Source organism: Lepidochelys kempii, chromosome 12 (genome assembly GCF_965140265.1).
Source record: "Lepidochelys kempii isolate rLepKem1 chromosome 12, rLepKem1.hap2, whole genome shotgun sequence".
Classification (NCBI taxonomy): Eukaryota; Metazoa; Chordata; order Testudines; family Cheloniidae; genus Lepidochelys; species Lepidochelys kempii.
This window is the reverse complement of record NC_133267.1, coordinates 8,049,163-8,074,189: the sequence shown is the minus strand read 5'-3', so window position 1 is coordinate 8,074,189 and position 25,027 is coordinate 8,049,163. Positions and strand designations below refer to the sequence as shown.

The 25,027-nt window shown below is 40.3% G+C and overlaps 1 protein-coding gene across 3 annotated transcripts in view; it reads left to right on the top strand.

Annotated features, from left to right (window-relative positions):
- Positions 1-25,027, top strand: part of NUP93 (nucleoporin 93) — a 123,835-nt gene that overhangs the window by 46,085 nt on the left and 52,723 nt on the right. For all 3 annotated transcript variants that reach the window (XM_073307468.1, XM_073307467.1, XM_073307466.1), the window contains exon 4: positions 24,410-24,472. In XM_073307468.1, the coding sequence (XP_073163569.1) occupies positions 24,410-24,472 (63 nt within the window). The remainder of the gene's footprint in view (positions 1-24,409; positions 24,473-25,027) is intronic.

Genomic DNA, 25,027 nt, shown 5'->3' with positions numbered 1-25,027 from the left:
GGCTCACAAACCTTGGTCCTCTCTACTATAAACTATACAATGGATTATCTCTCCCCACTTCAAAACTTAAAATTAAAAACTCCAAACAAATCTGGGAACCAATGAAACATGCTGAACTCCACCATTCAGTCACACTGCTTTTTATTGCAGCTCATCGCCTTCCATTTAGATTATAAGTTCTTCAAGTTGGAGATCTTGTCTTCATACCTGCCTGTAAAATGTGTAGCTGTGGTGAATCAAGCCCTATGTTCTTCGTTTTCAGTCTTCAGCTGGTTCTGATCATGCAGAAGAAGCTGGTAGAAGTATAACCTGTGTGTGTGTGTTGCCTTTTGGGCCCTGTGCAAAGAAAATTCAGGGACTGTGTGTGAGGTGACGGAAACGGGTATTAATAATTACATTCTGCCTAATCATAGTAGAAAGATCATGACTGCGGGTAGCTGATGCTTTGCTACTTCCACTGAAGTTAATAATTCATTGTTGGGCTGTGTCAAAGGATGCTCTTAAATCAGGTCCCTTAGTGAATTAAGGACATCAGTGAGCCATCACTAGGCGTTAAAGTTGAAAGATGGACTTGTTTTTTGACCGTCATTAATTTGATTTGGGTCTCTATAAGATACTTGGTTAACTGCATTGGTTCTATGCTCGTTTGAAGGTATGGCAATGAGGGGTGCTGGATTTTAACTTCTTGTGCAATTCTATTAACTGTTGTAGTGGCTAAAATAAAAATACTGACATTAGGGAAAGTGTGTGTGGCCACCCAGCTGTATTTGAACATTATAATTCTATCTCTGGGTTAGGAGGACTTTGCATACGATGATGCTGAGGTGACAATTTTATAAAAGAGCTCTTTGAGCATGGACTTCATTGGATTTCCAAAGTGAACCTCCCAGTGAGAGTGCAGTGCTAGGAGAGAGACTCCAATTTGGTCACGTCAACACGTGCAGCCCTCTGCAAGCAGGATTGATGTTCAGGGCATGTATGTAAAAAAGGGGATAGTGTTCTGAATTAAAAATAAAATGTTCCTTTGCCTAATTATAGACTTTCTCACCATGCACTAACACTGCATGCGGGAGGGATTTCCAGACAGCATTTAATGGTCCAAACACTGGACTTTCTTTTAAATGACCATAGGCATGTTTTAAACATGCCTAGAATTCTGCAGCAAACTAGCTGTTCGGCTTAGGGTTAATTGTTTTTTAAGGTGATTATTCTTTTCAATGCTGGGGGTGGAAAGTGGTTTGAATATGCATGGCACATTATAATGTTGATAATAATATCCTAGTAGGCATTTAACAATTGCTTTGGGTAAATGGACACTTGTTACTCTTTGTTTAAAGGATTACAACTGCATTGTCACTGGATGCTGAGAGCATGGGTAATATCCTTGGTTCTTTGTTAAAAAGGCTCTAATTAAAACCAGTTCCTGCTCTCGTCTCTTGTATAAATATGGACGTGCAGTAGTTCAGCGACACTTTGTCAAATTGCTGACCTGGGTGCAAGTTCTCTCTTCAGTCTGACAAACTGTACCGCTAATTGGCGTGTGGGGCATGGACGGCAGGAACAGCACAGCTAGTGTTAGTGCTAATCTTTATTACAAGTCTAGAAAGGGGGGGCTTCCCCCTCCTGTCCGCCACTTGGGGCTGTCACTATCTGTAAACTAAAAGGAGAATTCTTTCCCCATCTGCCTAATCATAAAAGCAGCACACACTGACTGCTGTTGGGAGGCGTGGGGGTCTCCTAATGCCATGGGCACTAGCCCCTTGATTCTTGTCTGGAACAGACTTCAGGAAAGAGTCTGTACCTAAATGCAGGACTCCTCTGTGCCGTGTTATCAGCTTGATTCTTGGCTTTGCTGTTTTTTGTAGGAGAGGTAGCACGGTGTAGGGGCTCAAGCGCTGGTCTGAGAACCAGTCAACTGAGCTCCAATCTTAGCTCTGGCACTGACTCTTTCTGTGGCCTTAGGCAAGCCACTTTCTGTCTGCATTAGTCCAAAAACTTTATCAAGCATTGCCAAGCCCTTGCTTCCTTCCAGTGAATGAGGTTCAATAGCAATACACATTTCGCCAAGTTCAAATTTAGTTCTGTGCCGTTCTCATGTGAATGCACTTGTAGGATGCAAAACAGGGTATCAGTGTGGAGTTGACATTCCTTTCTCCTAGGTGTCCTTTTATTCTAATCTGCTCAATGTGACTCCTGCACTCACAGGCCTCTTGTCATCCTCTTGGTGTGTGGGGATTGATAAGTGTTTCTCTGCAGATCTGCTAACATCGGCAGTCCATGGGGTGGGTACTGCTGCCCTCTTTCTAAAGAGACCTAGAATGTCACTAATACTAGATAATCAGTCTCCACCAACCTGGTAGAGGGAGGGAGAGAGAGAATTCCTTAAGTCACTCACCAAAACCAGTGCGACTGTGAAGTTGGATTAACCGGGAAAAAGATTTTCAGGAAGGAAGCTACCTACCACTGTTTTAACTGACTGCCAACAATGCCCATGATTGTCACTGTCTAATACTCATTGATAATAGCAGACACTGTAGATATAGATGCTCAAACATGAGCTAATATAAGATCCAGGAGAGCTTTTCATGCTCATTTCCCCACAGAAGACTCTCTCAAGTGAATGAAATGAAGCACAGATTACTATGAAGCCCCAGTGATTGTATAGTAGGTTGCTTTAAGGGAGTTACTTGAATTTAAGGCGGGAAGTGGCAGTGGCTTTTGTTTTTCTGTTTGTATTGAAAGAAACTATCCCTTTGTCCACAGAGATGTAACTGTACATTTGAGAGGGAGGAAGTCTTTTGTGGGCTCTGATGAAGAGAACAGGCGTGCACGCACATACGAGAAAAGAAGATGGGAAGTGAAAGTAACTGTTCATATAATGTCCATAATTTAAAAGTCTGCTTGACCTGCATGGGATTTCCTGCCTCACAGGGTGAAGTCAGTTGAGTTCCTTAGACACACACCTCTTCCTTCACTCCATCTCTCTGATAGGCAGGTTAACATTTAGTTGTCCTATTGGAATATAGTTGTAGATGCCGATTGTCCAAATGACTGTGATGTGCACTTCACAAATTCTTAGAATAGATCATTAAAAATTGTTCATAACCCTTTCTGTACTATTTTTGCTTCTCTCTCTGTTTGGGACATGGTGCATTATAGTAGGATGTGCATAACTCCCCTTGCCACTGACCCCACAACCCTTGACAGTACTTTCCTACCTGCCCCTACAGTAGCTGCTACTATGTCCAATAATGATCGAGAGGCATGCTAACTGAATGTTTCTACTAAAGCAGCGGTTCCCAAACTTTAAAACCTGTCAGCCCCTTTCACTAAAAATGTTAAGTCTTGCGAACCCCCTCTGAAAATTGAGTATTTCCAGGGATTTTCTCCTTTACCAGAGTACGAATTATAAAAGCTGTGATCGTGGAAATATAAAATTCGTTTTTATGACATGCTTATTGCACACTATTTATTATTTATCATTACAGTATTTTTATTACATTATGAAAATGGCAATACTCACCCAAGAGCTCACTTTTGTAGCTTGTATCACTTTGAATAAGCTTGTTATAAAACAAGGCTCCTATCTTTCATCAAGGAGTATCAGATGTGAAACAGCATGAAGGGATTTAGGAAGCCAACTCAAAGAGTTCCTCCTACACAAGCAGCAGTCCAGGCAAACAACACACGTTACAACAAAGCTTAAACTTGTTCTTCATCAGGGCTTTGGAGCAGAGCCTGGAGCTGAGGCATGGAGCAGATCCGGAGCAGTGGAGCTGCAGGTTTTTGTCTGGAGCTGGAGTGGAGCTGGAGCACAGCTCCAAAGCCCTGTTCTTCATAATAATTTTAAAAACAATACTAGCTGCCAATTTAATTTTAAAAACAGCAAAATATATCCACTTCCCTTTCCATTTCTTATAAGGAGTCTTGAAGTTTTAATTTCCTCAGTGTGATAGATATGCTTGCTTTGATCTTCTTAGCTCTTGGAAGTCCAGGGGCTCCAGGCTGTTGGCTCCATGCTGCCCGGGGTACCTAGGGACAGCTCTGTCTGCCATTAGGGAATTTTTTCCCTGAGAACCCCCTGTAACATTTTGCGAACCCCAGTTTGGGAACCACTGTACTAAAGTAATCAAAAGTGAAGCGATCGCCAGGCTTCAGATTTTACCACTTTTTTAGGATGAATGGGTGCAGTTCGCATCCCTCAGAGCTATTGCTCTCAGATATCTGCAGACTTGGGAAAGCAACACTGAATTGAGTTACTCTGCATTACATTACAGTAATTCCTAGATTCCAAGGCCAGAAGGGTCCACTGTGACCATCAAGGCCAGAAGGGACCACTGTGACCTCCTGTACAGCACAGGCCAGAGAATTTCCCCCAAATAATTCCTATAGCAGACCTTTTAGAAAAACAGCCAGTCCTGATCTAAAAATTGTCAATGATGGAGAATCCACCATGATCCTTGGTAAACTGTTGCAGTGATTAAGTACCCACACTATCAAAAATGTGCACCTTATTAGGTAGGCTTTCTTTGCAACCATAAGAGCTAGAAATGAAACATTTTTAAAATAAAAGCTTAAATGTAACTTATAACTCTGCAGCAATTTACATAGCCAAGAAGTAACAGAAAACCTTTGCAGCCAAGAACGTGACTCTTTTGTGCTAGACACTGCACAAATGCATAATATTAGGCAGCCCCTACTCCAAAGAGCTTACAATCTAAATAATACCCTTTCCTCCTTCATGCATGTGGCTATAAAGTGAAAGCAATCCGCGTGCCCAACACGTGGTACTATACCATCTAATTCTGAAGAGTAGGTTAGGCAGGTGGCAAGTCTTTCAAAAATGCTATATATCTGGGTTGGGAATGCAGTACTCTAGACTACATTTCTTTCCTACTCCGGAGAAAGGATGAGCTGCTGAAGTGTGCAGAACTATCAAGAGTCCCTCAGTTACTGAGTCACTTGAAATAAAGAGGAGAAATAAATGAACTAGATTATATCTATAAAAATACTTTAAAAGTATCCTTCTCCTTTCCCTTCCTCTCTCTGTACTGTGAAGCCCCTTAGTTGGCCTTAGAGATGCCCAGTATTGCCTCTCAAATTGATAAGTCTGAGTCACAAAGCACATTCTGCAAATATAGCAGCTATTAAATGACACAGCCACCAAAACAGGTAGTACAGTGTTAATTCAGAGATCCAGCTTTCTTCGCTGCCTAGAAATAAACTGTACATCTCTGTGGTGCTGCTGTTTTTGCTAACATTCTGTTGCTCATTGAGAGTTGTTTTTAATGAATAAAACAATGGAAATAGTGAATTGATTTGATGTTGATGTCGGTGCTGCATATGAACTTGGCGTTAACGCGCATTAAAATGGTGCTTTGTTAGTTCTTCATACTTCAAAAAAACAAAGCTCAGATGCCCGAGACACTTGGATTTTTTGAGAGACCATATTAAATTTGCATTTGGTTGGCAAAATTTCTGCATGGTGAAGTGTGATTAGAGCAGGGTTATGTTGAAAAGCTTTAAAATTCAAAGAGTTCTGTGCACCAACAAATTGTTAATGTTGGAGGGAGCTGAATTGTTATGGGTTGTGTGCGTTAAATATGCAGTTTGAGTGTGTGCATCCAGCCGTCTGATAACAGTACGCTCACAAACTGTAAAGCACTTCATCATGGTGGTGTGTTTTAGAGATCAACAAATGCATTCCTTAGTTCTTTGGTGCTTCTAATTTTTTTCTTTAAGATGGGGGTGGTTCGTTTCTCGATTTTTCTCTGGCTTTCTGCACTGTAATGATGGCACCATCACCTGACTGCTGGAATATACTGGCCTGACTTTAATCATCGGGTGACTGGCTCTTAACATGGTTTCATCTCTGCTGTTTTACATCCCTTCCTGTAATTGCATGATTGCTTGCAGCATTTACTTTCTTTTGGTGACCATGAAAGACACATTGATATTTTACATAACCTTTTACTTTTCATTTGATGTTTAAGGTGTATGTGAAAGAGTAATACTTTAAAAATTTTTTCCTTCTTCTATAAGCAGCATATTTTATCCTTCAGATTCATCATAACAATATTATATATTGTTTAAATATCGTGGAAAAATGGTAGTTAAGCTAAACGTATGTTAATAAAGGGTCTGCATTTTCATGTCGCTGACAGCTTTGTTGGGCTGTATATGCCTGCAATGCAATAACCTCTACTCAAAGCTACAATTAAGTCCAAAGTGTAATTTAAACGGTATCTAAATCTTTAACCACCAAATAACCCAAACAGATAAAAACAATAAAGACTCAAGGCTCTTTTTAATAAAAAAAAAAAAATGACACCAGTTAATACACCGTTAAATTAAATGAACAAAATATGTTGTTTCAACATATTCTGCAAGTCTAAAATGGCAGAAGCTCTCTGTGTAAAATCTAACTACCACTTTTTTCAGCCTCATGGTATGTGCAAATTCATGCTGCTCAGTTAAGGGAATAGCTTCACAACTGGTGTTACAATCTGTGGCCACAGCACTGCATCACAATGCAGCAAATGCATTTTCCTGGTCTAAACATGACAGCTGAAACGATTATTAACCATGCAAGATGTCGGAAGTCATCAAAAATTCACATCAGAGTAATTGCAGTGGCTTGGGGAAAAAAACACAGTAGAATCTTTCCCCTTGCCCGGATATTGTCCCTCCCCCTTCTTAAATCTTACATGGTACAGTCCATTAACAATAAAATATCCTTCTGTAACCTATAAACTGCTACTCTCATCAGTTACTGGTTTCAGACTGATGCTTTCCTTAGAATTTGAATAAAGCACCACTGGAATATTACATAGATGCTTTATGGGCAGTGGTGTACAGCAGTTGAGGCAGCTGCTTTCTCATTGTCTTGCTGGACTCTTCACTGTCTCAGCCATTTCAGGACTTGCAGGTTTTTTTTTTTTTAAAGATGAAAAAACTTGAGCGTTAATACAGAAAGAGACCGCTGTATAAGCCCAAATTTTAGGCATTTGAAGTATTGCAGCCACAGCCAGTGTTAACAGGTTTGTAACTCCTCGGTTCTGTGATCCACAGGTAGGATTGTCTATATTTAAAATATATAGAAAAATTAAGATAAAAGCTTACTGTTAAATAGGCTGACAGTTGTTTTTTAAGGTTTCGTATAATAATTTTTCTTGTGGATATTCCCATAGTTTGTTTAAATTTTGTAGGTGAGGAATTGTGACCAGGTGGATCATTTCAGAGGAATAGCCTTCTAATCAAAGAGAAACCTTAAGATCTATACCTTTCTCGTCTTATAGTATCCTTTAGAACAGCTCTAGGGTGGGGCAGTGTGGTGTTGGCTTTTGGATCTTGATTGTCGCCTTTTAAAAGATTATCTTTGACATTGTAGCTTTTGTTTGAATTTAATGAGAAATATACTAGTTTAACTTTTTGCGTGTGTTTATTCCTGTTTTTCTCACCTACAATATGAAACATCTACCGAAGTATTTTAAAAAAGATAAGACACTGTTTATAATATGGCTTTCTAAGGTATCACTGTGGTAGGAAAAAAAAAAAATAAACATACACACACACACACATCAGTTAGGGAAATTTTGCTAGACCGCCTATGTTTCTACAAATGCACTAGTGATTTATTTAGAAGACACATTAAACCTTATTTTGGGGAAGGGTTTCAAATCTGGCACAGAAATTACAATAATTTAAAGAGGCTCTAATACAAAGTATTTCCCATTTTCAGTAGCCAAGTAATATACTTGGCAATATTGTCTTTTTGCTAGTTATTTAACTAAGCACATAAAGAAACTAACATAGATTCTCTCAATTTTAGATTCACCCATTCCCTTCAGGTAATAGGGTGTGTGAGAACAGGGCTAAACTTACAAAATCATTGGAATATAAACCACTCAGGGAATAAAAATTTGTGTGTGTGTGTGTGTGTGTCTGTCTCTCTCTCTCTCTCTCTCTATATATATATATATCTATCTCTATCTCTATCTATCTATCTTAGGGGCCTGGATTAGTTGGGTGAGTATCAGCTGATTATTACTCTAAAATTCACAGACTCTCAAACTGCATGCTAATTAGCAACTCTGACTGTCTGCCTGTCTTTGGAATGGGAAATGAAAGTATAGCTTTTCCTTGCTTAGGCTGTATTCATCCTTTACAGTGAAAAGTGGATTAATCAAACGTGTCATGATGGGACCACAACTGTGCTTAAGAAGTAAAGGCAATAGAGAATTATTAGCCCACTTTGGAGATTCATCTCTGAGTATCAAGGTGTATAACATGACACGTCCTGCACCCTTTCTATTGTTAAGTGTGAAATGTGTGACCTGTTCTGCAAAGAGAAATGTTGAAGGACTGACATAGCTTGACCAAAAAGTTCTCTGTCTAAGCAAGATGACCTGTTTTAAGGAAGCCTCACCCCAGAAACAGTAGGGCAAGAAATTAACTCCTTAGATAAAAGACAATGAAATGTGTGGTTTGCATGTGTGAAAAGATGGAGGAAGCCATCACCACTGACCCTGTGTGGGAGATGGCTCAATTATCCTTGCAGTTGGTACAGTGTTGCAAATTATTTTCCTTTGTCTGAAGTGGGTGGGAGCCAGAGTTCAACTGAGCTTTGTAAATTAATGTATGGAAGATATCGAAGGCACCATTTTTAACAATTAGCACTAGCTCTGCTATAATAGAACTCTATCTGAAATCTAGTGGCAGCAGCCGGAGTTGGCATATTGTTTGCATTAAAGTCCTAAAGCTCATGTGCCTTCTTAATGTAACACACAAATAATGCTTGTACATCAGGAGAGTCCCTTAGCAAGGGTGGAGTACAGTCGGGAGAAAAATGGAAGCCTTTTGTCTACAGTGTGTACTTACCAGACTAGTGTAATGGTCAAAGTATAAAAAGTTTAAACCACAGGCGTATACTATACGTAGGTAAAGTAGATCTGAAAATAAATAACATTTGCATTAAAATATATCATTGACTGCAGTAGGAAATGATTAAAGATATGGCTTTTCTCACTACGTATTGTAATATATAACCATTCAAATAATAATTGTATAATTCTAACAGGCATATTCTTACTGACTTCTGTATTTTTTTATTGTAATGATCAGCAATTAATCATTCATAAGTAATTTTAAATGATTAGCTTATGGAATATATTGGCAATATGGTAGGAAAACATCATTTTTAAAGGCTACGAGATGTTTAAATTTAGCATTTAAAGATATCCTAGTATATTTTAATTTTCTTCCTCAAAATAGCTTTGTCTCCACTAAGGAAAAAGGATTTCTGTATTTTCCAGGGGAAATGCTGCCATGATGGAATCACTTTGAGTGTTAACCAAGTATCTCTGATTTAAAATATTTTGGAATAATGGACAAACTGGTCCAGGTTTATTTTCTGACTTGTCTGGATGATTTTGCTAATCTTTCCTAAATGCTTATTTAAGAGTGCATAACTTTGGAACTGTTGATTGTTTCAAAACACAGTTTTGTATAAATTGTGCTAGAGAACGCTTGTAGTTCTTGAAACTGAAATCAATATAACCTCGCCTCTTTTCTTTGTAGCTTTATCCAGCTCATTGGTGAGCGAGCAAAATAAAGTGGATTTTACTTTTGTAAGGTTTTCTTTTGCATGTCGGGTTGTTTGATTAAGATTTCAAATGGCTGTAAAAATGTTGCAGTAAATATCATTGTGAAAGTGCTGCAATAACTAAACCTGTCTGTTCTCTGATTCTGTATTGGCATCCTGCTTTAACTTGGTTATCATATTTACAATGCTGGCAGTATTTCGAGGTCCCTCTGAACCAGGCGTTGTCCCTCTGTCAATGGGCGTTGCTGTGCACGAGCAATGGGCGTTTAAAATATGGCTAGATGGTGGAAGGCTCTCGCTTCTACCTTTTTTATTCAAGAAGAAAGGTTACTAGTACTCCCAAGGATTGTGCAGGAAACAGGTAAATGTGGATTGCTGTAACACATTGAGAGCATGGTGTTTAGAATCCTTGTATATGATTTGGTTTGAGAATGGGAAGTGTGTCAAGCTCAAAGCGTTGAGCTAGCTAGATAAAGGGGCAAGAGGGGGAGAGAATACAAATTTTTCCATTAGATTTTACATAAAATGTTTAGTTTAATTTTAAGATGCAACTTTTTTTAATATTCCTAAAACTGTGGAAGAATATGTATGCAAATACCGATCAGTAACGTGATCAGTTTCTAAAAAGCTGCAGACACCCATGTATTGCACAGAAGCGGTAGGGTTTGTATGCTAGAATGAAACAGGCAGCTCATCACAGAAGAATACAGTCTCTATAGCAGAGGTAGTGAGTGGCAGGGGCTAAGAACGAAGGAAGGATTACATTAAATGTGGGAAATGGCGTGGAGGGGATTGGTTAATATTAATTACCGGACTGTTCGTCTAATACACTGTTTCTCTTGACAGTGTTCCAGGAGAGACATGTAATAATCCAAGAGTGGTCTATCTTTTATTAATCAAATTGGCAGGTTAGCACTCGGATTCTAACTATATTTCGGAAGAAACTAGTTTTCCCTCTGCAGTTTCAGTGAGTTCTTGTGTCTGGCGACACGTTAATGATGATGCTGAGTAAGACCGTCACAGATATTGTTAATAGATCGAGTGCTTATCTCCTCTGTGCCTTGTTTCCTTTTCCTTGCTCGCCCATTTTGTCTAAGGATTCTTAATGGAAACTGGAGGGAAATCTGCCTTCCTGCATGGTGGCTGCACACTCCCTCTGTTCCCCTACATTTATAAGTCTGTCCTTTGGTGCTGACAGATTTCCAGTGACTGGTTTCTCAGTTCAAACAATCTCTCAAGGCTCCTGACCCAGCCCATCAGTGCGGAGAATTGAGGTGTGGTCCTCTGGGGTAACAGTGAGTTGAGCTTTCCTGCCCTTTAGATGTAAGAACACGGCCCTACCGGCCATTAAAAAGGAAAAAGTACATGTGCGCTTGTCACTAGATTTGAGCATAGTTTCATGCTCGGGGGGAGAGCACACAGCTTAGTTTTCTGGAAAATTATGTAGTAACTACGGTACTAAAATGGCAGCAGAAGAAGTAATAAAATGGCGTCATCAGTAAAATTAGTTTTGGTGACCTGATTCAGGGCGTTTCTCTGCTTAGTTTGAGGAAGAGATGCCTTCAGTGGCAAGTGTTATACTGCGGTACTAGTTATGACTGGCACTTTTTAAGACCAGGCAAGAACACTGAATCATTTTGATCTTCATTTAATTCCAGTATTCCATTTAAAGGAATGATGTTGGAAGAAGCTGGAATAGTAGCTTACCATAATACCTGATCTGAAATGATTTTTCTGTGTTAATTACATTGCTTCCTTATTGCTGTTTATAGAAGATGGCACTTTGGATCCCAAAGCCTTTAGAGCGAAATACATTATAATTTTGTTTATTTCAAGCAAAACTGCTGGTTCCTAAGAACAGCCCAAGTGCAGTGTTTTATTTTGATTCTAGTACTATGGTGCGTACACACTTTTTTGTACATTTGCAATAATGTTTCATTGTTTCTGCCATTTTTTATCAGGATGCTAATGCGGGTGCATTTATAAGACAGGAGAGATACAATAGCTCCTATTGATGGTTCTGAACAAAACCCCAGAGCAGACTCATTCTCTGCATTTAAAAATCTTGTTTAAAAACAGAATAAAAGACATTCATTAGTGGATTAGAAAATGGGAGAATTCGCTAGGATTGCAGTTTGATAAGATTAGTCACCACCTCAACTTCTGGTGTGTATGGTTCATTCACTTCTGTCTAGAGCGGATGTCATTGCTAATGGTAAAACACCTTGTGCCAAATTGGTTCAGCATAAGAGACTGATTCATACAAAGCAATCTATCAGGGTGGGTCTATCCCCCATTTCAAAGAATTGTATTGTGAGCAATGCTATAAATACAATGTTGCCCTTTAACCAAAATGTCAAATTATAATTGTTTGCTTTCACTAATACTAATGGGAGCTGTGGATGAGGAGGAGATGATGATGATGATGATGATGATGATTATTTTTGTTTTCGGATATATTGTACCAGTGTTGTTAGCAAGCTGAGCTAGCACATTTGGGATGAACAGTGTAACAGTTGGCCATTCTATCTTAAACAATGTACAAGAGATCAGTCACCTGGGTTCTCTTGTTTAGGTTTTGACTTTTCCATCTGTAAAGGTGGCTGCCTTCTTTAGCTACCCTTTTCTCCCTTCTCAGATGTGGTGCGTCTATTCTTTGCCATGATATCGAAACAGATCAGGATTCTTAGTAACGTTACATCTTGTTTATTACTAATACAGTGAACAGAGTCTGTCAGGTGCTTTATAGAACAAATAAGACTTAGTTCCCAGTACCAAAGTGCTTATGGTTTAATTGTAGACATGACACAAAGTGAGAGTATGAGGATATCTAACAGTGGAGAGAGGAGGAATAGGAGAAGGGAGGATAACTCTTCTAATACGTGTGTGTATCATGTCAGTGATTATCGTAAAAGCTGATGCGCACGGGGATTCTGCAGCATTTCCTACAATCTACCATTTAAAGAGGCTCAGTCTCAGACAATTTGCCCCAGATCTAGATTTTATAAAAATAACGTTATATAAAATCTAACACAGATAGAAGTGTTTGTGACCCCTGTTCTCTCTAAGCTGTGCGTGCGCACACAGATCCTAAACCCTGCGCACACAGCAAAACACTGCACGCACAAAAATTTGCACAGAAGCACAACAGTTCGCACAGAAGAAATTTTTTGCACACACGGCCTGTCAAAAATTAGAGGGAACATTGTTTGTGACTTTAAAAAAAAATTCCAATAGAAACAGTTTTTTAACTACACATTCCCCTATGCTGTCTGCAGTTCAACCACAGCAATGTTGGGAAGGTGTCTTAGAACCCGAAAGCAAACTTGGCTGGTACACAAAAGTGAAAGTGGCTATTCTGATTTCATTGTCATGAAGTGGAAAAAAAACAGAAGAAATATTTTTAAAAAATAGTTTTAAAAAATTTCAGTTTTAGTGTGTTACAAATAATACAGGTAAGGGTATGTTTTGTTAACAATATGATTTTTTTTAACCTGATAGTCCCTTTTAAGATTAAAAATCTGTCCAATTTTATAATTAGGTTTGGGATTATTAAACCTCACAAACTCCTGTGATGTCGGTAAAATAATACTACAAAACAATGTGAATTGAAACATTTCTGTGGATTTCCATGTGCTATTAGGGATGAAGCAAATTGTAAATATCATTTCACGTAATAGAACAAAAGAGTACACCAAACAAAATGATATTGAATTAGAAGAAACCAAAATCAAGCTGAGACTCATTTTCCTATGCCAATAGTGACAATCTCTGCTCAGAAATAATCAGCGTGAGCAACACTGCAAAGCAGGAATATAGTTCTCTTTGGTGACTCCAGTCTAAGTGACTGACACTACGTACCAGCAGGGAATGGTAAATGCTGTTTATATTCACTGTATACGCTTTTCACTCTCCTCCATGGCTGTATACAGCAAATACAGTTTGGAGAACTAACATTTGTTGCATATGGCACAATGGAGATCTTTAATATCAGTAGAGAATATTAAGTTTGTCTCTGGGCTGAAAAGTCATCTAGTGGCGAAAGCACAGGGCTGGGAGTTAGGAGCTATGAGTTCTACTCTTGCCTCTACCATTACGCACTTATCTCCTTCACAAAGGTAATGTGAAGATTAATGATGGTCCGTCACTTTGAGATCCTTCTGGAGATGGAAGGTGGCAGAACAGTGTGAAATATAGTTAGTCTGTTAGCTAACAGACAATTGACATTACTCAACCTAGAGAGTTCAGTTGTCGTGTGCCTTGCAGCCATTGTAAACCTACTTGTGCTGCCCTCTTAGTCGCTCAACCCTGTCTGCTTTGTCTCTTTGACATGTGGACTTAAATTTCTTTTCCCATCCTGCTTCCTTTGAAAGTTACCAAGAATGAGAAGTATTATTGAATTGGTGCATCTCCCTGAAAATGTGGTGGTTGCCTGCCTCTTCTAAATCCAATGTACTGTAGTTCACCATTGTCGTATCTGTGTGAAACAGTTCGTCTAAGTGTAATCCCTTTTCCCCTAGTCTTTCGTTTCTTTATAGTTTTTACGAGTGACTATTTGTTCAGTGACCTTGTCGCTAGCAGTGGACACGCCTGCATCTGTGTAACATGCCTAGAGCCGTCCTATGTGCAAAGTTGTGAGTTGTGGAGCTTTACTCTGACTCTCAGGATGGTGGAACTGGAGAGCGTTTTCAGGAATCCTGCCTTACTATATCAATCCCCATATGGTGATCTCCTATCCTATCTTATGCCTGCTGTAGACTGTGGGCCAAATTTTCAAAAAATAGTCCCTGGTTTTTCAGATACAACTGCAGGAACAGTGATAGGCTGCAGATGTCCGGTCTGCGTGATTTGTGGGTGCACATGTTGCATGTGTTCAAAAAGCCAGTAGACGCATTCTGTGATTTGTACCTGTAATTGATAGAGGGCACAAAGTTAGTAATCATTATTAGCAGAATAGACCATAAAGGGAGCCTTTTCTTGTAACTCCTCCACTCCTATCAAGATGATGCCAATTTATATCTCTTATCCTTACCTTAGAGGCATTATGTCTGTCAGGGGAGAACATCTCACGTCTCCATTTGCCAATCCAAATGGTTTCATCAAGAGCCAAAGATCATGCACCATCTGCCCCACTCCAGTGGCAAAGACATCAAGAGAATCTACAGACTTCAAGAGAAACTGTTCTTTCAGCAGTTTCGAGAGCTTTCCCTGCTGTAGCTAAAAGCGGTAATGACATTACTGCAACAGAACCCAGCATAGCTGCGTCTGAAAACTCTGTTTCTAGCACAGATCAGATTGTCTAAAATGGTTAAAACAGTACTAGCAAAGATGTCTCATTGCAGGCACTAATCTACAGCATGAAGCAATTTGCTTGTAAATATTTGCTGTAGGCTCACTGTGCAACACAGAGATTAAACGCTGCATTTAAAATTGAGCACTACATCAGTGATACCCTGACAGAAGGGCAGAGAGGTCCTGCTCCACCTGATGCCACCTTTTAAAGCAAAAGTTGCAACCTGCGGCTTCTAAACAGCATGCAGCCTCCTTGAACAGCCTTCCTGGCAAATGGCAGTACCCCTTTTTTAGTTTTGCAATGTATGCTGCCCCCTGCTGAGTTTGAACACTTAGTTCTCTGCGTAACTACCCAGCAAGAAATTCTGCCGCTATACGAAAAATAGGTTACTGTGGGTATATGTCAGCTCTCTGTACAGCATTTTGTTGCTGTAGGAATAATTTCTGTGGCCCTCTTAGTATGTAGTGAATTAACACACATTAAAATATATATTAAAGTAGCCTTGCAAAATTCAACTTGCTTGAAGCAGTGTTGCATAGTTTTGCTTTGCTTTAAAAAAAGGCAAGTAACGTATCTTTAGGACCATCCCTGTGACCAGCATGATTGAGTGGCGTTTGTGCCTGAGTTAGAATATGTTTGAAATACTAACCACTGCAAAACGTATGTTATTCTCTGACCTTCAATTTAAAATGAATTAAATATGACCCACCATCCCATGGCGCTCTTAGACGTGGTGGCGATGGGGGACTGGTTGCCAACCTCTAAGAATGCAGCCAAAAGAGCAATAAATCTCCCTTGAGAGCAAACTGTTTCAATTTATCAATGTAGCGTTCTGTTTAACGATTATTGACCCTTACATTTTACCCCTTAAACTTAAAAATGTTTACCCCCTCTGATACCTAGTAGCTGATTCCTGACTGTGGGGAAATATTAGGGTTACCATATTTGAACATTCAAAAAGAGGACACTCCACAGGGGGTGGGGGAGGGAGGGTATTTGCTTGTGCCCCTTGCCCACGGCCCCGCCCCAACTTCACCCCTTCCCCAAATCCCTACCACAGCCCCACCTCTTCCCCTGAACGCGCCGTGTTCCCCCTCCTCACCTTCCCCCCCCCCCGCTTGCTTCGCGGTGCAAGCGCTGGGAGCAAGGGGGGAAAAAGCGGGCACTCTCTTGAGTGATCAGCATTCACTCTCTTTCTTGAATGATCAACTCTTCTTTGGGGAGAAATAATAATGGCAAAATCCTGGACGTTTTTAGATATTTAAAAATTCCTCCCGGATGGCGATTTAAGAACCAAAAAGCTGGACGTGTCCAGGAAAATATGGACGTATGGTTACCCTAGAAATATGAATATTTCCAGTGTGCTCTGTTGCCTTTTTTCAGCTCAATCAATAATGGAAATCTCTTCCCACTTCAGAAATTCCTGCAGGATTTCCTAGCATAAACATAATGACAGGGAACTAATGCTTATTTGCAGTTTGACAAGCTCAGCTGCCTTTCTCAAACTCTGCCAACTTTCCATTCTGCTAAGCCCTGAAGTGCTAACTTTATCCTTCACCTCTCATTGTCTAATTTAAGGGTAGAAGAGGTAGGCCTCATTACGGTTCTCCATTGAGAACATCTGTTCTGCCATTGAGCCACGGACATGTTCCCTCCCCAAAGACCAACTCATTTGCAAGGTGTGTGTTTGTTGAACAATTCATACTCAAGACATTGTTATATACAGTGTGGTGAGCCCTGTTCTACCTTCCTTCTTCACTTATCCATGCATTCTAACTTATGACTTGACCATCCACTCCTTACTTGCACACAACTTTCACTGGACTTCTGGTGCCCACTTATTCTAATTTCAGACTTAACTGGGAGCTTGTTGTGAGTAAGAACTTCCAGATTGGGTCCTTGGCAGTGGAAACTACTTTTGCCCCATCATAATCCTACCATCTAAAATTCCCTAAGAGGAAAATCAGTTGTATAAAGCTTGCTGGGTCTTTCAGGCTCAGGCAGCAGATCCTAGGATAGCTGCCTTGATACTTTGGAAGAAACAGTATACCTCGTATGCATGCCAAAATCTGTACCTGTGTCCAAAATCTATTCACAAGCTGAAGCTTCCTACAGTAGAACCTCAGAGTTATGAACACCAGAGTTACAAACTGACCAGTCTACCACATACCTCATTTGGAACCAGAAGTATGCAATCTGGCAGCAGCAGAGACGAAAAAAATAAAAAGCAAATATTGTACAGTACTGTGTTAAATGTAAACCACTAAAAAAATAAAGAGAAAGCTTTAAAAAAAAAAGTTTTGAAAAGATAAGGACACTGTTTCTGTCCTTGTTTCATTTAAATTAAGATGGTGAAAAGCAGCATTTTTCTTCTGCATATTAAAGTTTCAAAGTTGTATTAAGTCAATGTTCAGTTGTAAACTTTTAAAAGAAAAACCAAAATGTTTTGTTTAGTGTTACAAAGATTTCAGAGTTATGACCTGCATTCCCTTGGTGTTCCTAACTCTGAGTGTCTACCATATTTGTTTTGCTGCTATATCAGCCACAATGCAAAAGACCTCAAAAGATCTGCAAGAACTCCCAAAAGGTGTGTGATCTTGGAAATGTGAGAGGAGCCGGAGCAAAGCCCGAGCACTGCATATGCTACTCTGGAAAGTCCTCATCTTCTGCAGAGGCACAGAATTACTTACAGGGGCATGGCCACACCATATCATGTTATGCTGAACCCATCTGACATAAAACCAGCGAAGGCGTAACCAATAATGATAGACAATTCGTTATATATAGCAGGGCGTCGTATTGTTTCAGTAACCTCCAAGGCAGTTTTGCTGTACATTCCATGTTTCCAGACTGAGCTATCCTTGAAAGTAAAGCATGTCAAGGCATACCAATGCTAGTATATTCAAATGGTTTTCCGATTTTTTCTTAACTAAAGCAAACCACTGCGAATAGAAATAATTATAAATAAAACAAGATGCTTCATCTGGATCTTCCATCGCCAATGTATAGAGGCCACCACTGAAGAGTGGCTCTGTTGCCCACTATATAACTTTTCTCTCCCACCATTTACCTGAAAAAATTTCAATGTACTCAAAATCCAGTTATTTTAAGAATCTATAACTGGCCCAAAGCTACTGGGTTTAACACAGTTGGGATGGAAAAAAGGTCACAGATTGTTCAGTTTTTTTTCCTTTCTTCCCATGCCAGTGAAAAAGGAAGCTTTGCCATCCCATAAAATGCCCCAGTTCACTGAGTTGGCAACATTTGCTTCCTCGGAGGGCTAGAATACTGAGAGCAAGTATTAAAAGTATGGCCTGTTTGGTGGAAGTAATTAAGATCCTTCCACCAGCTAGGTGAGAATCTACTAACCTTATTTATTGCAGTAAATGAAAGAGACTTTCAGTCCTTTATCCAAAGGAGACCACTGAGACCACACATGCCCTTTCTCAGCAATTATTAATTATTTACTGAAACACTTTCTTTCTGGGATTCAAACGTGAGCAGGAAGGTGCTGACTACAGTAATTTCAGCCTTCCTGTCAGACAACGAAGGCAATAAAACTAACAGACATCAAATGATTTCAAGCTTTGAGAGAGTAATCAAGTGGCACAGATGTTCAAGCTTTACGACTTCTTGGCGTTCTAGGTGTAGCTGTAAAAAATAACCTCTTACGCCGCCTCCTGAGAAGATAATGCCTTGCAAACCAAGGTTTGGGGTTTTGTTTTTTGTAAATTCTAGAAAAACCTTATTTTACTGTCAGTTATTATGGTAGAAGAGCTTACTTTATCTAGGAAAGTGGTCACTGGTGCCTCAGAATAGATCATGTCGTCTCTACCCTGAAGTCTTATCCACTTCTCATGTTAATTTACAAGTTAACTTTTAGGACCGGATTAGAGATTATTTTTGACCAGAGACAGTAACTACATTACTCTGTAAAGTGGCCAAAAATGAGGCTGGATTATTATAGGCAGGGCTCAGAGCACTGCATATTATCAAGGTAGTCCAGCACTTTCCATTATAAGACCCTGTTTTCAGAAACTTGTAACCATGCTGAGCTTTAATAAATTGGGCTGAATTTTTCTGTGCCATGTGTCTGCTTTGGGCTCATTGTTTGTTTTTCTTTGAAAATTTCAGCCAAAATGGTTCAGCCATTTCTAAGAACAAGAGCAGAGAAAATACATTGGTTTGCCCACATTATAAAATTCTGACAACCTTTTCTTTGAATAGATCTAGCACCCCCATCTCAGGGACCTGAAATTTGGTAGAGTGATGGCCTTGGTGTCATGGCCAAGTTATGAGCCCTAGAAAAATTGCAGTTTGTACATGCTCAGTTGAGACCTGTTAGAACTTCACAGCTAAATTCCCTGAAGAATCCCTCCTGCACTGGGTATTCTGCAGCCTGGTGCTCCAGGGGACTAAGCAGGGCTTTCCCTGCAAATGCAGCTCTGGGCTGCTGAAGGCTGGGCATCAGAACTGAGATCAGGGAGACTATATTTCTTGTAAAAAGAAAAGGAGTACTTGTGGCACCTTAGAGACTAACCAATTTATTTGAGCATAAGTTTTCGTGAGCTACAGCTCACTTCATCGGATGCAGCTGTAGCTCACGAAAACTTGTGCTCAAATAAATTGGTTAGTCTCTAAGGTGCCACAAGTACTCCTTTTCTTTTTGCAAATACAGACTAACACGGCTGTTACTCTGAAACCGATATTTCTTGTGCTGTCATAATGCCCATGCTCATACCCAGGCAGTGAGGAGAAGGAGGAAGCAACCTGCTACGGATGCAGAAGGGAAGAAAGTTGGACCTGGGGAGGGGCTTGTATTGAAGGGTGGGGGGAGACTGGAATGACAAATATGAGTATTGGAGCCTGGGGCTGGTAGGTGAGGAGAATGGGAAAATGGTATGAGGAGCTGGGGTGGGGAAGAGAGAGGAAGGGGACAGGACAGAAGGGGTCTGTAGCCACTAGAGGGCATCCTTCTACAGAGTCTGGAATGGAACCCAAGATTCCAGTGTCTTATGATTCCTCTGCTGTCCACGAATACCTGTGAAACCTATTGGCAGACTGTCTCATCCCACTTAAATGCTGGCTCTCATAGAAGATAACCTACTTCTGGTATCAGTTATTTTATTAGCTCAAGTAGCAGAGACCTCTGCAGTAAATCTAAAGGTTCCAACCCTGCTGATGACCCATGTGGGTGTCAGATTTGCCACATGATGGAATTTCTGTTCTTCAGTTTGCTTGTTTTAAAATTCTATGAAAGTGTTCACACACAAACTACGTTAAAATAACATTATTAAGGTTGCAAAGTCAAGCACTCAAAAGCAACCTTAATTCATCCCCCTGGTGTGTATGCATTTTGATATAATCCTGAATTACACGATCACATTGTATTTTTTCCAGAGGACCACTGTCTGATTCAGCCCACAGGATGGACGTGCTCTGGGGGATGAATCAAGGTTGAGTAGTGAAGGAGTCCATTGTCCTTAGGGCCCCTGCTTCTTTTTGTTGCAGAAGTTGGAAGGTGTGTAGTGAATGAGGCAGAGGATTGCTGGAAGTCAAAGCACGGTCTCATAGTTAAGGCAACTGAATGCTGCCCACAAGAACTGGATTCTATCCCTGCCTCTGCCACAACATTCCTGTGTGATGCTAGTCAAGTCACTTAAACCTAACTTTTCACAGGTTGTCACTAGTTGTGTGTTCCTCTTTTTCTATGGCCCTGACTTGGTATGCTGGGGTCTGATTTGCAGAAGGGTTGAGCACAGCTGCAACTGACATCAATGGGAGCTGTGCTTTGCACATAAAAAGCGTTATGTAATGCTATGTACTCTGAATTAACAGGTCCTAGGTGTCTCAAATTGGCACACAAAATTAGTGAAAACTAGATCTCAAAATCTGTGCCTCAGTTCCTCAGCTGTAAAATTGGTATAATGCCACCCCCTCATCTCACAGGAGTGTTGTGAAAATAAATTAATTAATATTTATGGAGTGCATCTCTCTCCCCCGTCCCACTCGCATCCCAATCCTACCATTCTCCCTGGTTCCAGAGAGGAGTTTCCTCAAAGCAGATACAGTACATGCAAATATTAATCTGTGCTTAAAACAAAAAGCCTTATGCCACTAGGTGGCAAAGTAATCAACATATAAGGAATAAGTAGTAGTAGTAGGTGGTCATCCTTTACGTTTTTAATGTATACCAGTTCTGGTTACAGACCCGTATGTAACAAGTGCCAGAACTTATTTTTGTTAAAACAAAGCATGAATTAAGTAGCTGGGATTCATTCCAACAGCAGCTGCTGGAAGCTCCCCCTTCAGAAGTTGAATGATTAGCTTCCATTTAATTTAAAAAGTGATTGTCATGTTCCAGACCTAAAGTTTAACATGAGGTACATCTTCATTTTAAAACAAATCTGTTTTCTTAGGATAGGCATTGCGAGGTTTATTCCGGGTTTTTAAGTTAATAGAACCATATATTCCGAGGCCAGAAAGGATCACTATGGCCATATAGTCTGCATAACGTAGGCCATCGAATTTCACCCAATAAACTCTTCGTCAGGCCCCCAACCTCTGGTTGAGCTAGAGCATATCTTTTAGAAGACTTCCAGTCTTTTGTTTTAAAACTTCATGGCAGAGAATCCACTACATCTGCAGGTAAACTGTTCCATTGGTTAATTACCCTCACTGTTAAAAAATTGCACCTTATTTCTTAGCCAGGTACATGAGCAGTCATCCTATCTCTCACATCATAGAATATCAGGGTTGGAAGGGACCTCAGGAGGTCATCTAGTCCAACCCCCTGCTCAAAGCAGGACCAATCCCCAATCTTTTGTCCTGATCCCTAAATGGCCCTGTCAAGGGTTGAACTCACAACCCTGGGTTTAGTAGGCCAATGCTCAAACCACTGAGCTATCCCTCCCCCCTGCCCCCCTTGAGGGCAATATCCTGAGCTCTGCTCATATCACAGTAACCACTTTCCCCCATGAAATCAATGATGTCCTCCTGTCTGCGCTGGTGGCTATTCTCAGGGGAGTCGCAGGCTCTAGTATAGGCCCTGGACATCTGAGTTCACGGAGCGTCTAGTGAAAGGAGGAGAGTTGAGTTTTAGTCAGTGAGGTGCGGAGTGCATAATTCTTCTCCAATACATCATGATACAGCTCGGTCTGCCGCTCCTCAAAGAGAGTTCATTCGTCACAGGAGAACTAGACAGCAGCCTCATCGAGAGTCACAGGGACCTGGGATCTCCAGGGTTATACTCAGCACCTTCGGCTTCCATCCCATCCAGAAACCTGCAGCTCTGGGTCTTGGAGGAAGGGTTTTCTCTGTGATAAATGAAGAGCAACATGTGGCACAGGAGGCATGTGACATTCTCTGTAACATCAGCATCCTCCTGGCAGGAGGGGAAACTTGTCCTCTGCTTGGTATACTAGACAAAGAGCCTTGATATCCTAGAGGCCCTGCTTGTTAGAGGCGAGCGTTATTGCTCAGAAGGCGCTTACATTTAAGAGAGAAGTGCTCAAGGAATGACCCCCTGAAGATGCCAGCAAACCTTATTGATTAGTGATCTTGGAAGGTGGGGGTTAGCAGAGGAGCCAATCAAAGATTCAGTCCTGTTCCAGTCAGTAGGTGACTAGGGTAGTCACTGACAGCTGTAGGGATAGTCCCCAACCCTACAGTTCAAAGGCAGCACACAAGGATCATCTGTCTTGATTTATCTTTAGAATTTGAAATTCATCCAGCCTTGGTGCTCAATTTTTTTTTCATTTTTTTTTTTAAATCCTTCAATAAAGGCAAAACATACGTCACCTGCATGGGCTGTCTGTGCAATGCTGCCGTCAAGTGGCTTGGGGCACAGAGAATAGGGACCCTGTTATTGTTATCAGCTAAAGAGTTCTCTAGTTGCTAAACTGATTCAGGCCTGGATTTTTGGGAGAACTGAAAAACCAGGCTTCACCTTCTGGTTACCTGTGCATGTATGACTTTTATATCGCAATTGTCTGACTGTAATACATAAACTTGTTACGCTGTGCACGCATGCACGTAGCTCTGGATCTGTAGCGCCAGTGTGTGACTTATCACCCAGAGTCAGTGCCATGTTTGTACTAAAAAAATGCACACCCCCCAAAATTAAAAATGTAGCACTCAAGATCGTATAAAACTGCCCTCCACTCTGTCACATTGTGCACAGCTTTGCTTGTGTAGTGCCTATGGCAGATATCCTCCGTTAAGGGCTCAAGCATGTGTGAAACTGAGTGATGTCCTATCCCATGGAAGTCCGTGAGAGTTGAGGAAGTTCAGCACCCCTCAGGAGCCCACCAGCACTAGTCTGGGAATAAGGAGTGGTACTGGTGGTCTGTAAGATCTGCAGGACAGGGACCGTCTTTGTGGTGTGTGTGTGTGCAGTGCATAACACAATTGGACTCCGATTCCTGATTGGGACCACTAGGTGCTTCCACAACCACATATTCCTTATGATCAGTGCATATAACATCAATGGTATAACATGCTGAACTCCTACTCTTAATCTGAGAGCTTTCTTCAATTAACACACAGTTTTAAGTTATTCCTATTTTATCGGTCATTATAATTGATAGTTGTAGCGGAAATGAAAGTTGGTGGGTGTTTTTATTTATTTATTTTTTTAAGGCTTACTAATGAGTTGACTCCAAGCCCAGGGATAATAAACCTGGATGATTTGGCAATTGGAGATACATCACAGAAAAATTACAAAATAAAGATATGTGAATTCTGCTCTAATAAAGGCATCTTGGTTGGTCTTAGTGCTTGCTTCTGAAGGTAATGAATGAGATCCACACCAAATCTTTGAAATACGTGTTCTTGCTGATGAAGAGTAACAAAAATAACATGCAGGTGCAGGCAAGGTATTAACTGCAATGGCTTGCATGTTTTGCTAACCTAGACCAGCCATGTTTGAGTAAAAAATAATCTAAATAGATTTTTTTTTTAAATCCCCTTTTTTATGGTGTGCTGTGGGGAGGAGGGAAGAGACTGTTTGCAGACTTTTCCGGAGTGTTTTTCAACTGTTTAGTCATTTTACCCATTTGCAACTAATTTCCATAAGCTCTTACTCATGCTTTCCAGTTGGCCTCTAAAACTCTGCCCTTGCCTGAAGCTGTGAAGTCCAAACCTTCTTTACTTACTAGCGTCCAACAATCTTATCTTAGCTTATCGCTCTAACAAGCTTTCATCCTGGTTCCCTCAAATGGAGAGCGAGAGGAAGCAGTTGCTGGGACACAGAGATAAAAGAATAGAAGCAGGATACTTCACTAGGATTTAATGCATATTAAAACAGGGGATTAATGTATTTTCATTTTCACATTGAGCTTTATGGGCATCTTACTGTTCCTTGAGTGAAATAAAATGACCTTTAAACTCCTCAGAGGTGGACTGGGGAGGAAGCTGTTAGCACTTCTTTAAAGTTGAAAGAGCTGAGTAGTGCAGTGTGCATCTGATGTAAGGCTGATTTTCAACCAAAACTGTATTTCTCCTTTCCCTAGGGATTCCTGAAGAATGAAAAAGATAATGCTTTGCTGTCAGCCATTGAAGAGTCCAGGAAAAGAGTAAGTTGGAAAGGAGTATTAAAAAAATAAAATCCAAAAGAACATTTCCACAAATCAAGTGCTGTCTTTGATAAACAGATAAAATTTAAAAGCTCTTGATTCTTTCACAGTGTATGGAACAATTATAAATGGCTAGTACTACTTATTCTTTGCTCTATGAATAGAGTAGAATTTGTTTTTGTGTACATAGCCTTTGAAACTGTACTTTCAGAAAGTCCTTGCAGTATAATGAGTTTGATTTTGAGAATGTGGTAATTCTGTTAACAAGTGGGTTAGCCATTATGGGTTTGACAATAGATCTGAGACACACACACAACACAGAGTATTGGACATTAGAACCTCTTTATTAAAGTGGCAACGTCCTCTTTGTGACACTGAAAAGCACTCTGATCCTTACTTATTAAGAAATGTCTTGGGGAGGTAGCAGACTCCCAAGATGATAACTTTCCATAAAAGGACAATATGCAGTGAATTCACTGTAAGCATGTCTCAATTTACACGTCAATATGCTGAGTTGTGAAGTTCTCTACATACAGTGAGTACTTGTGTTCAGAG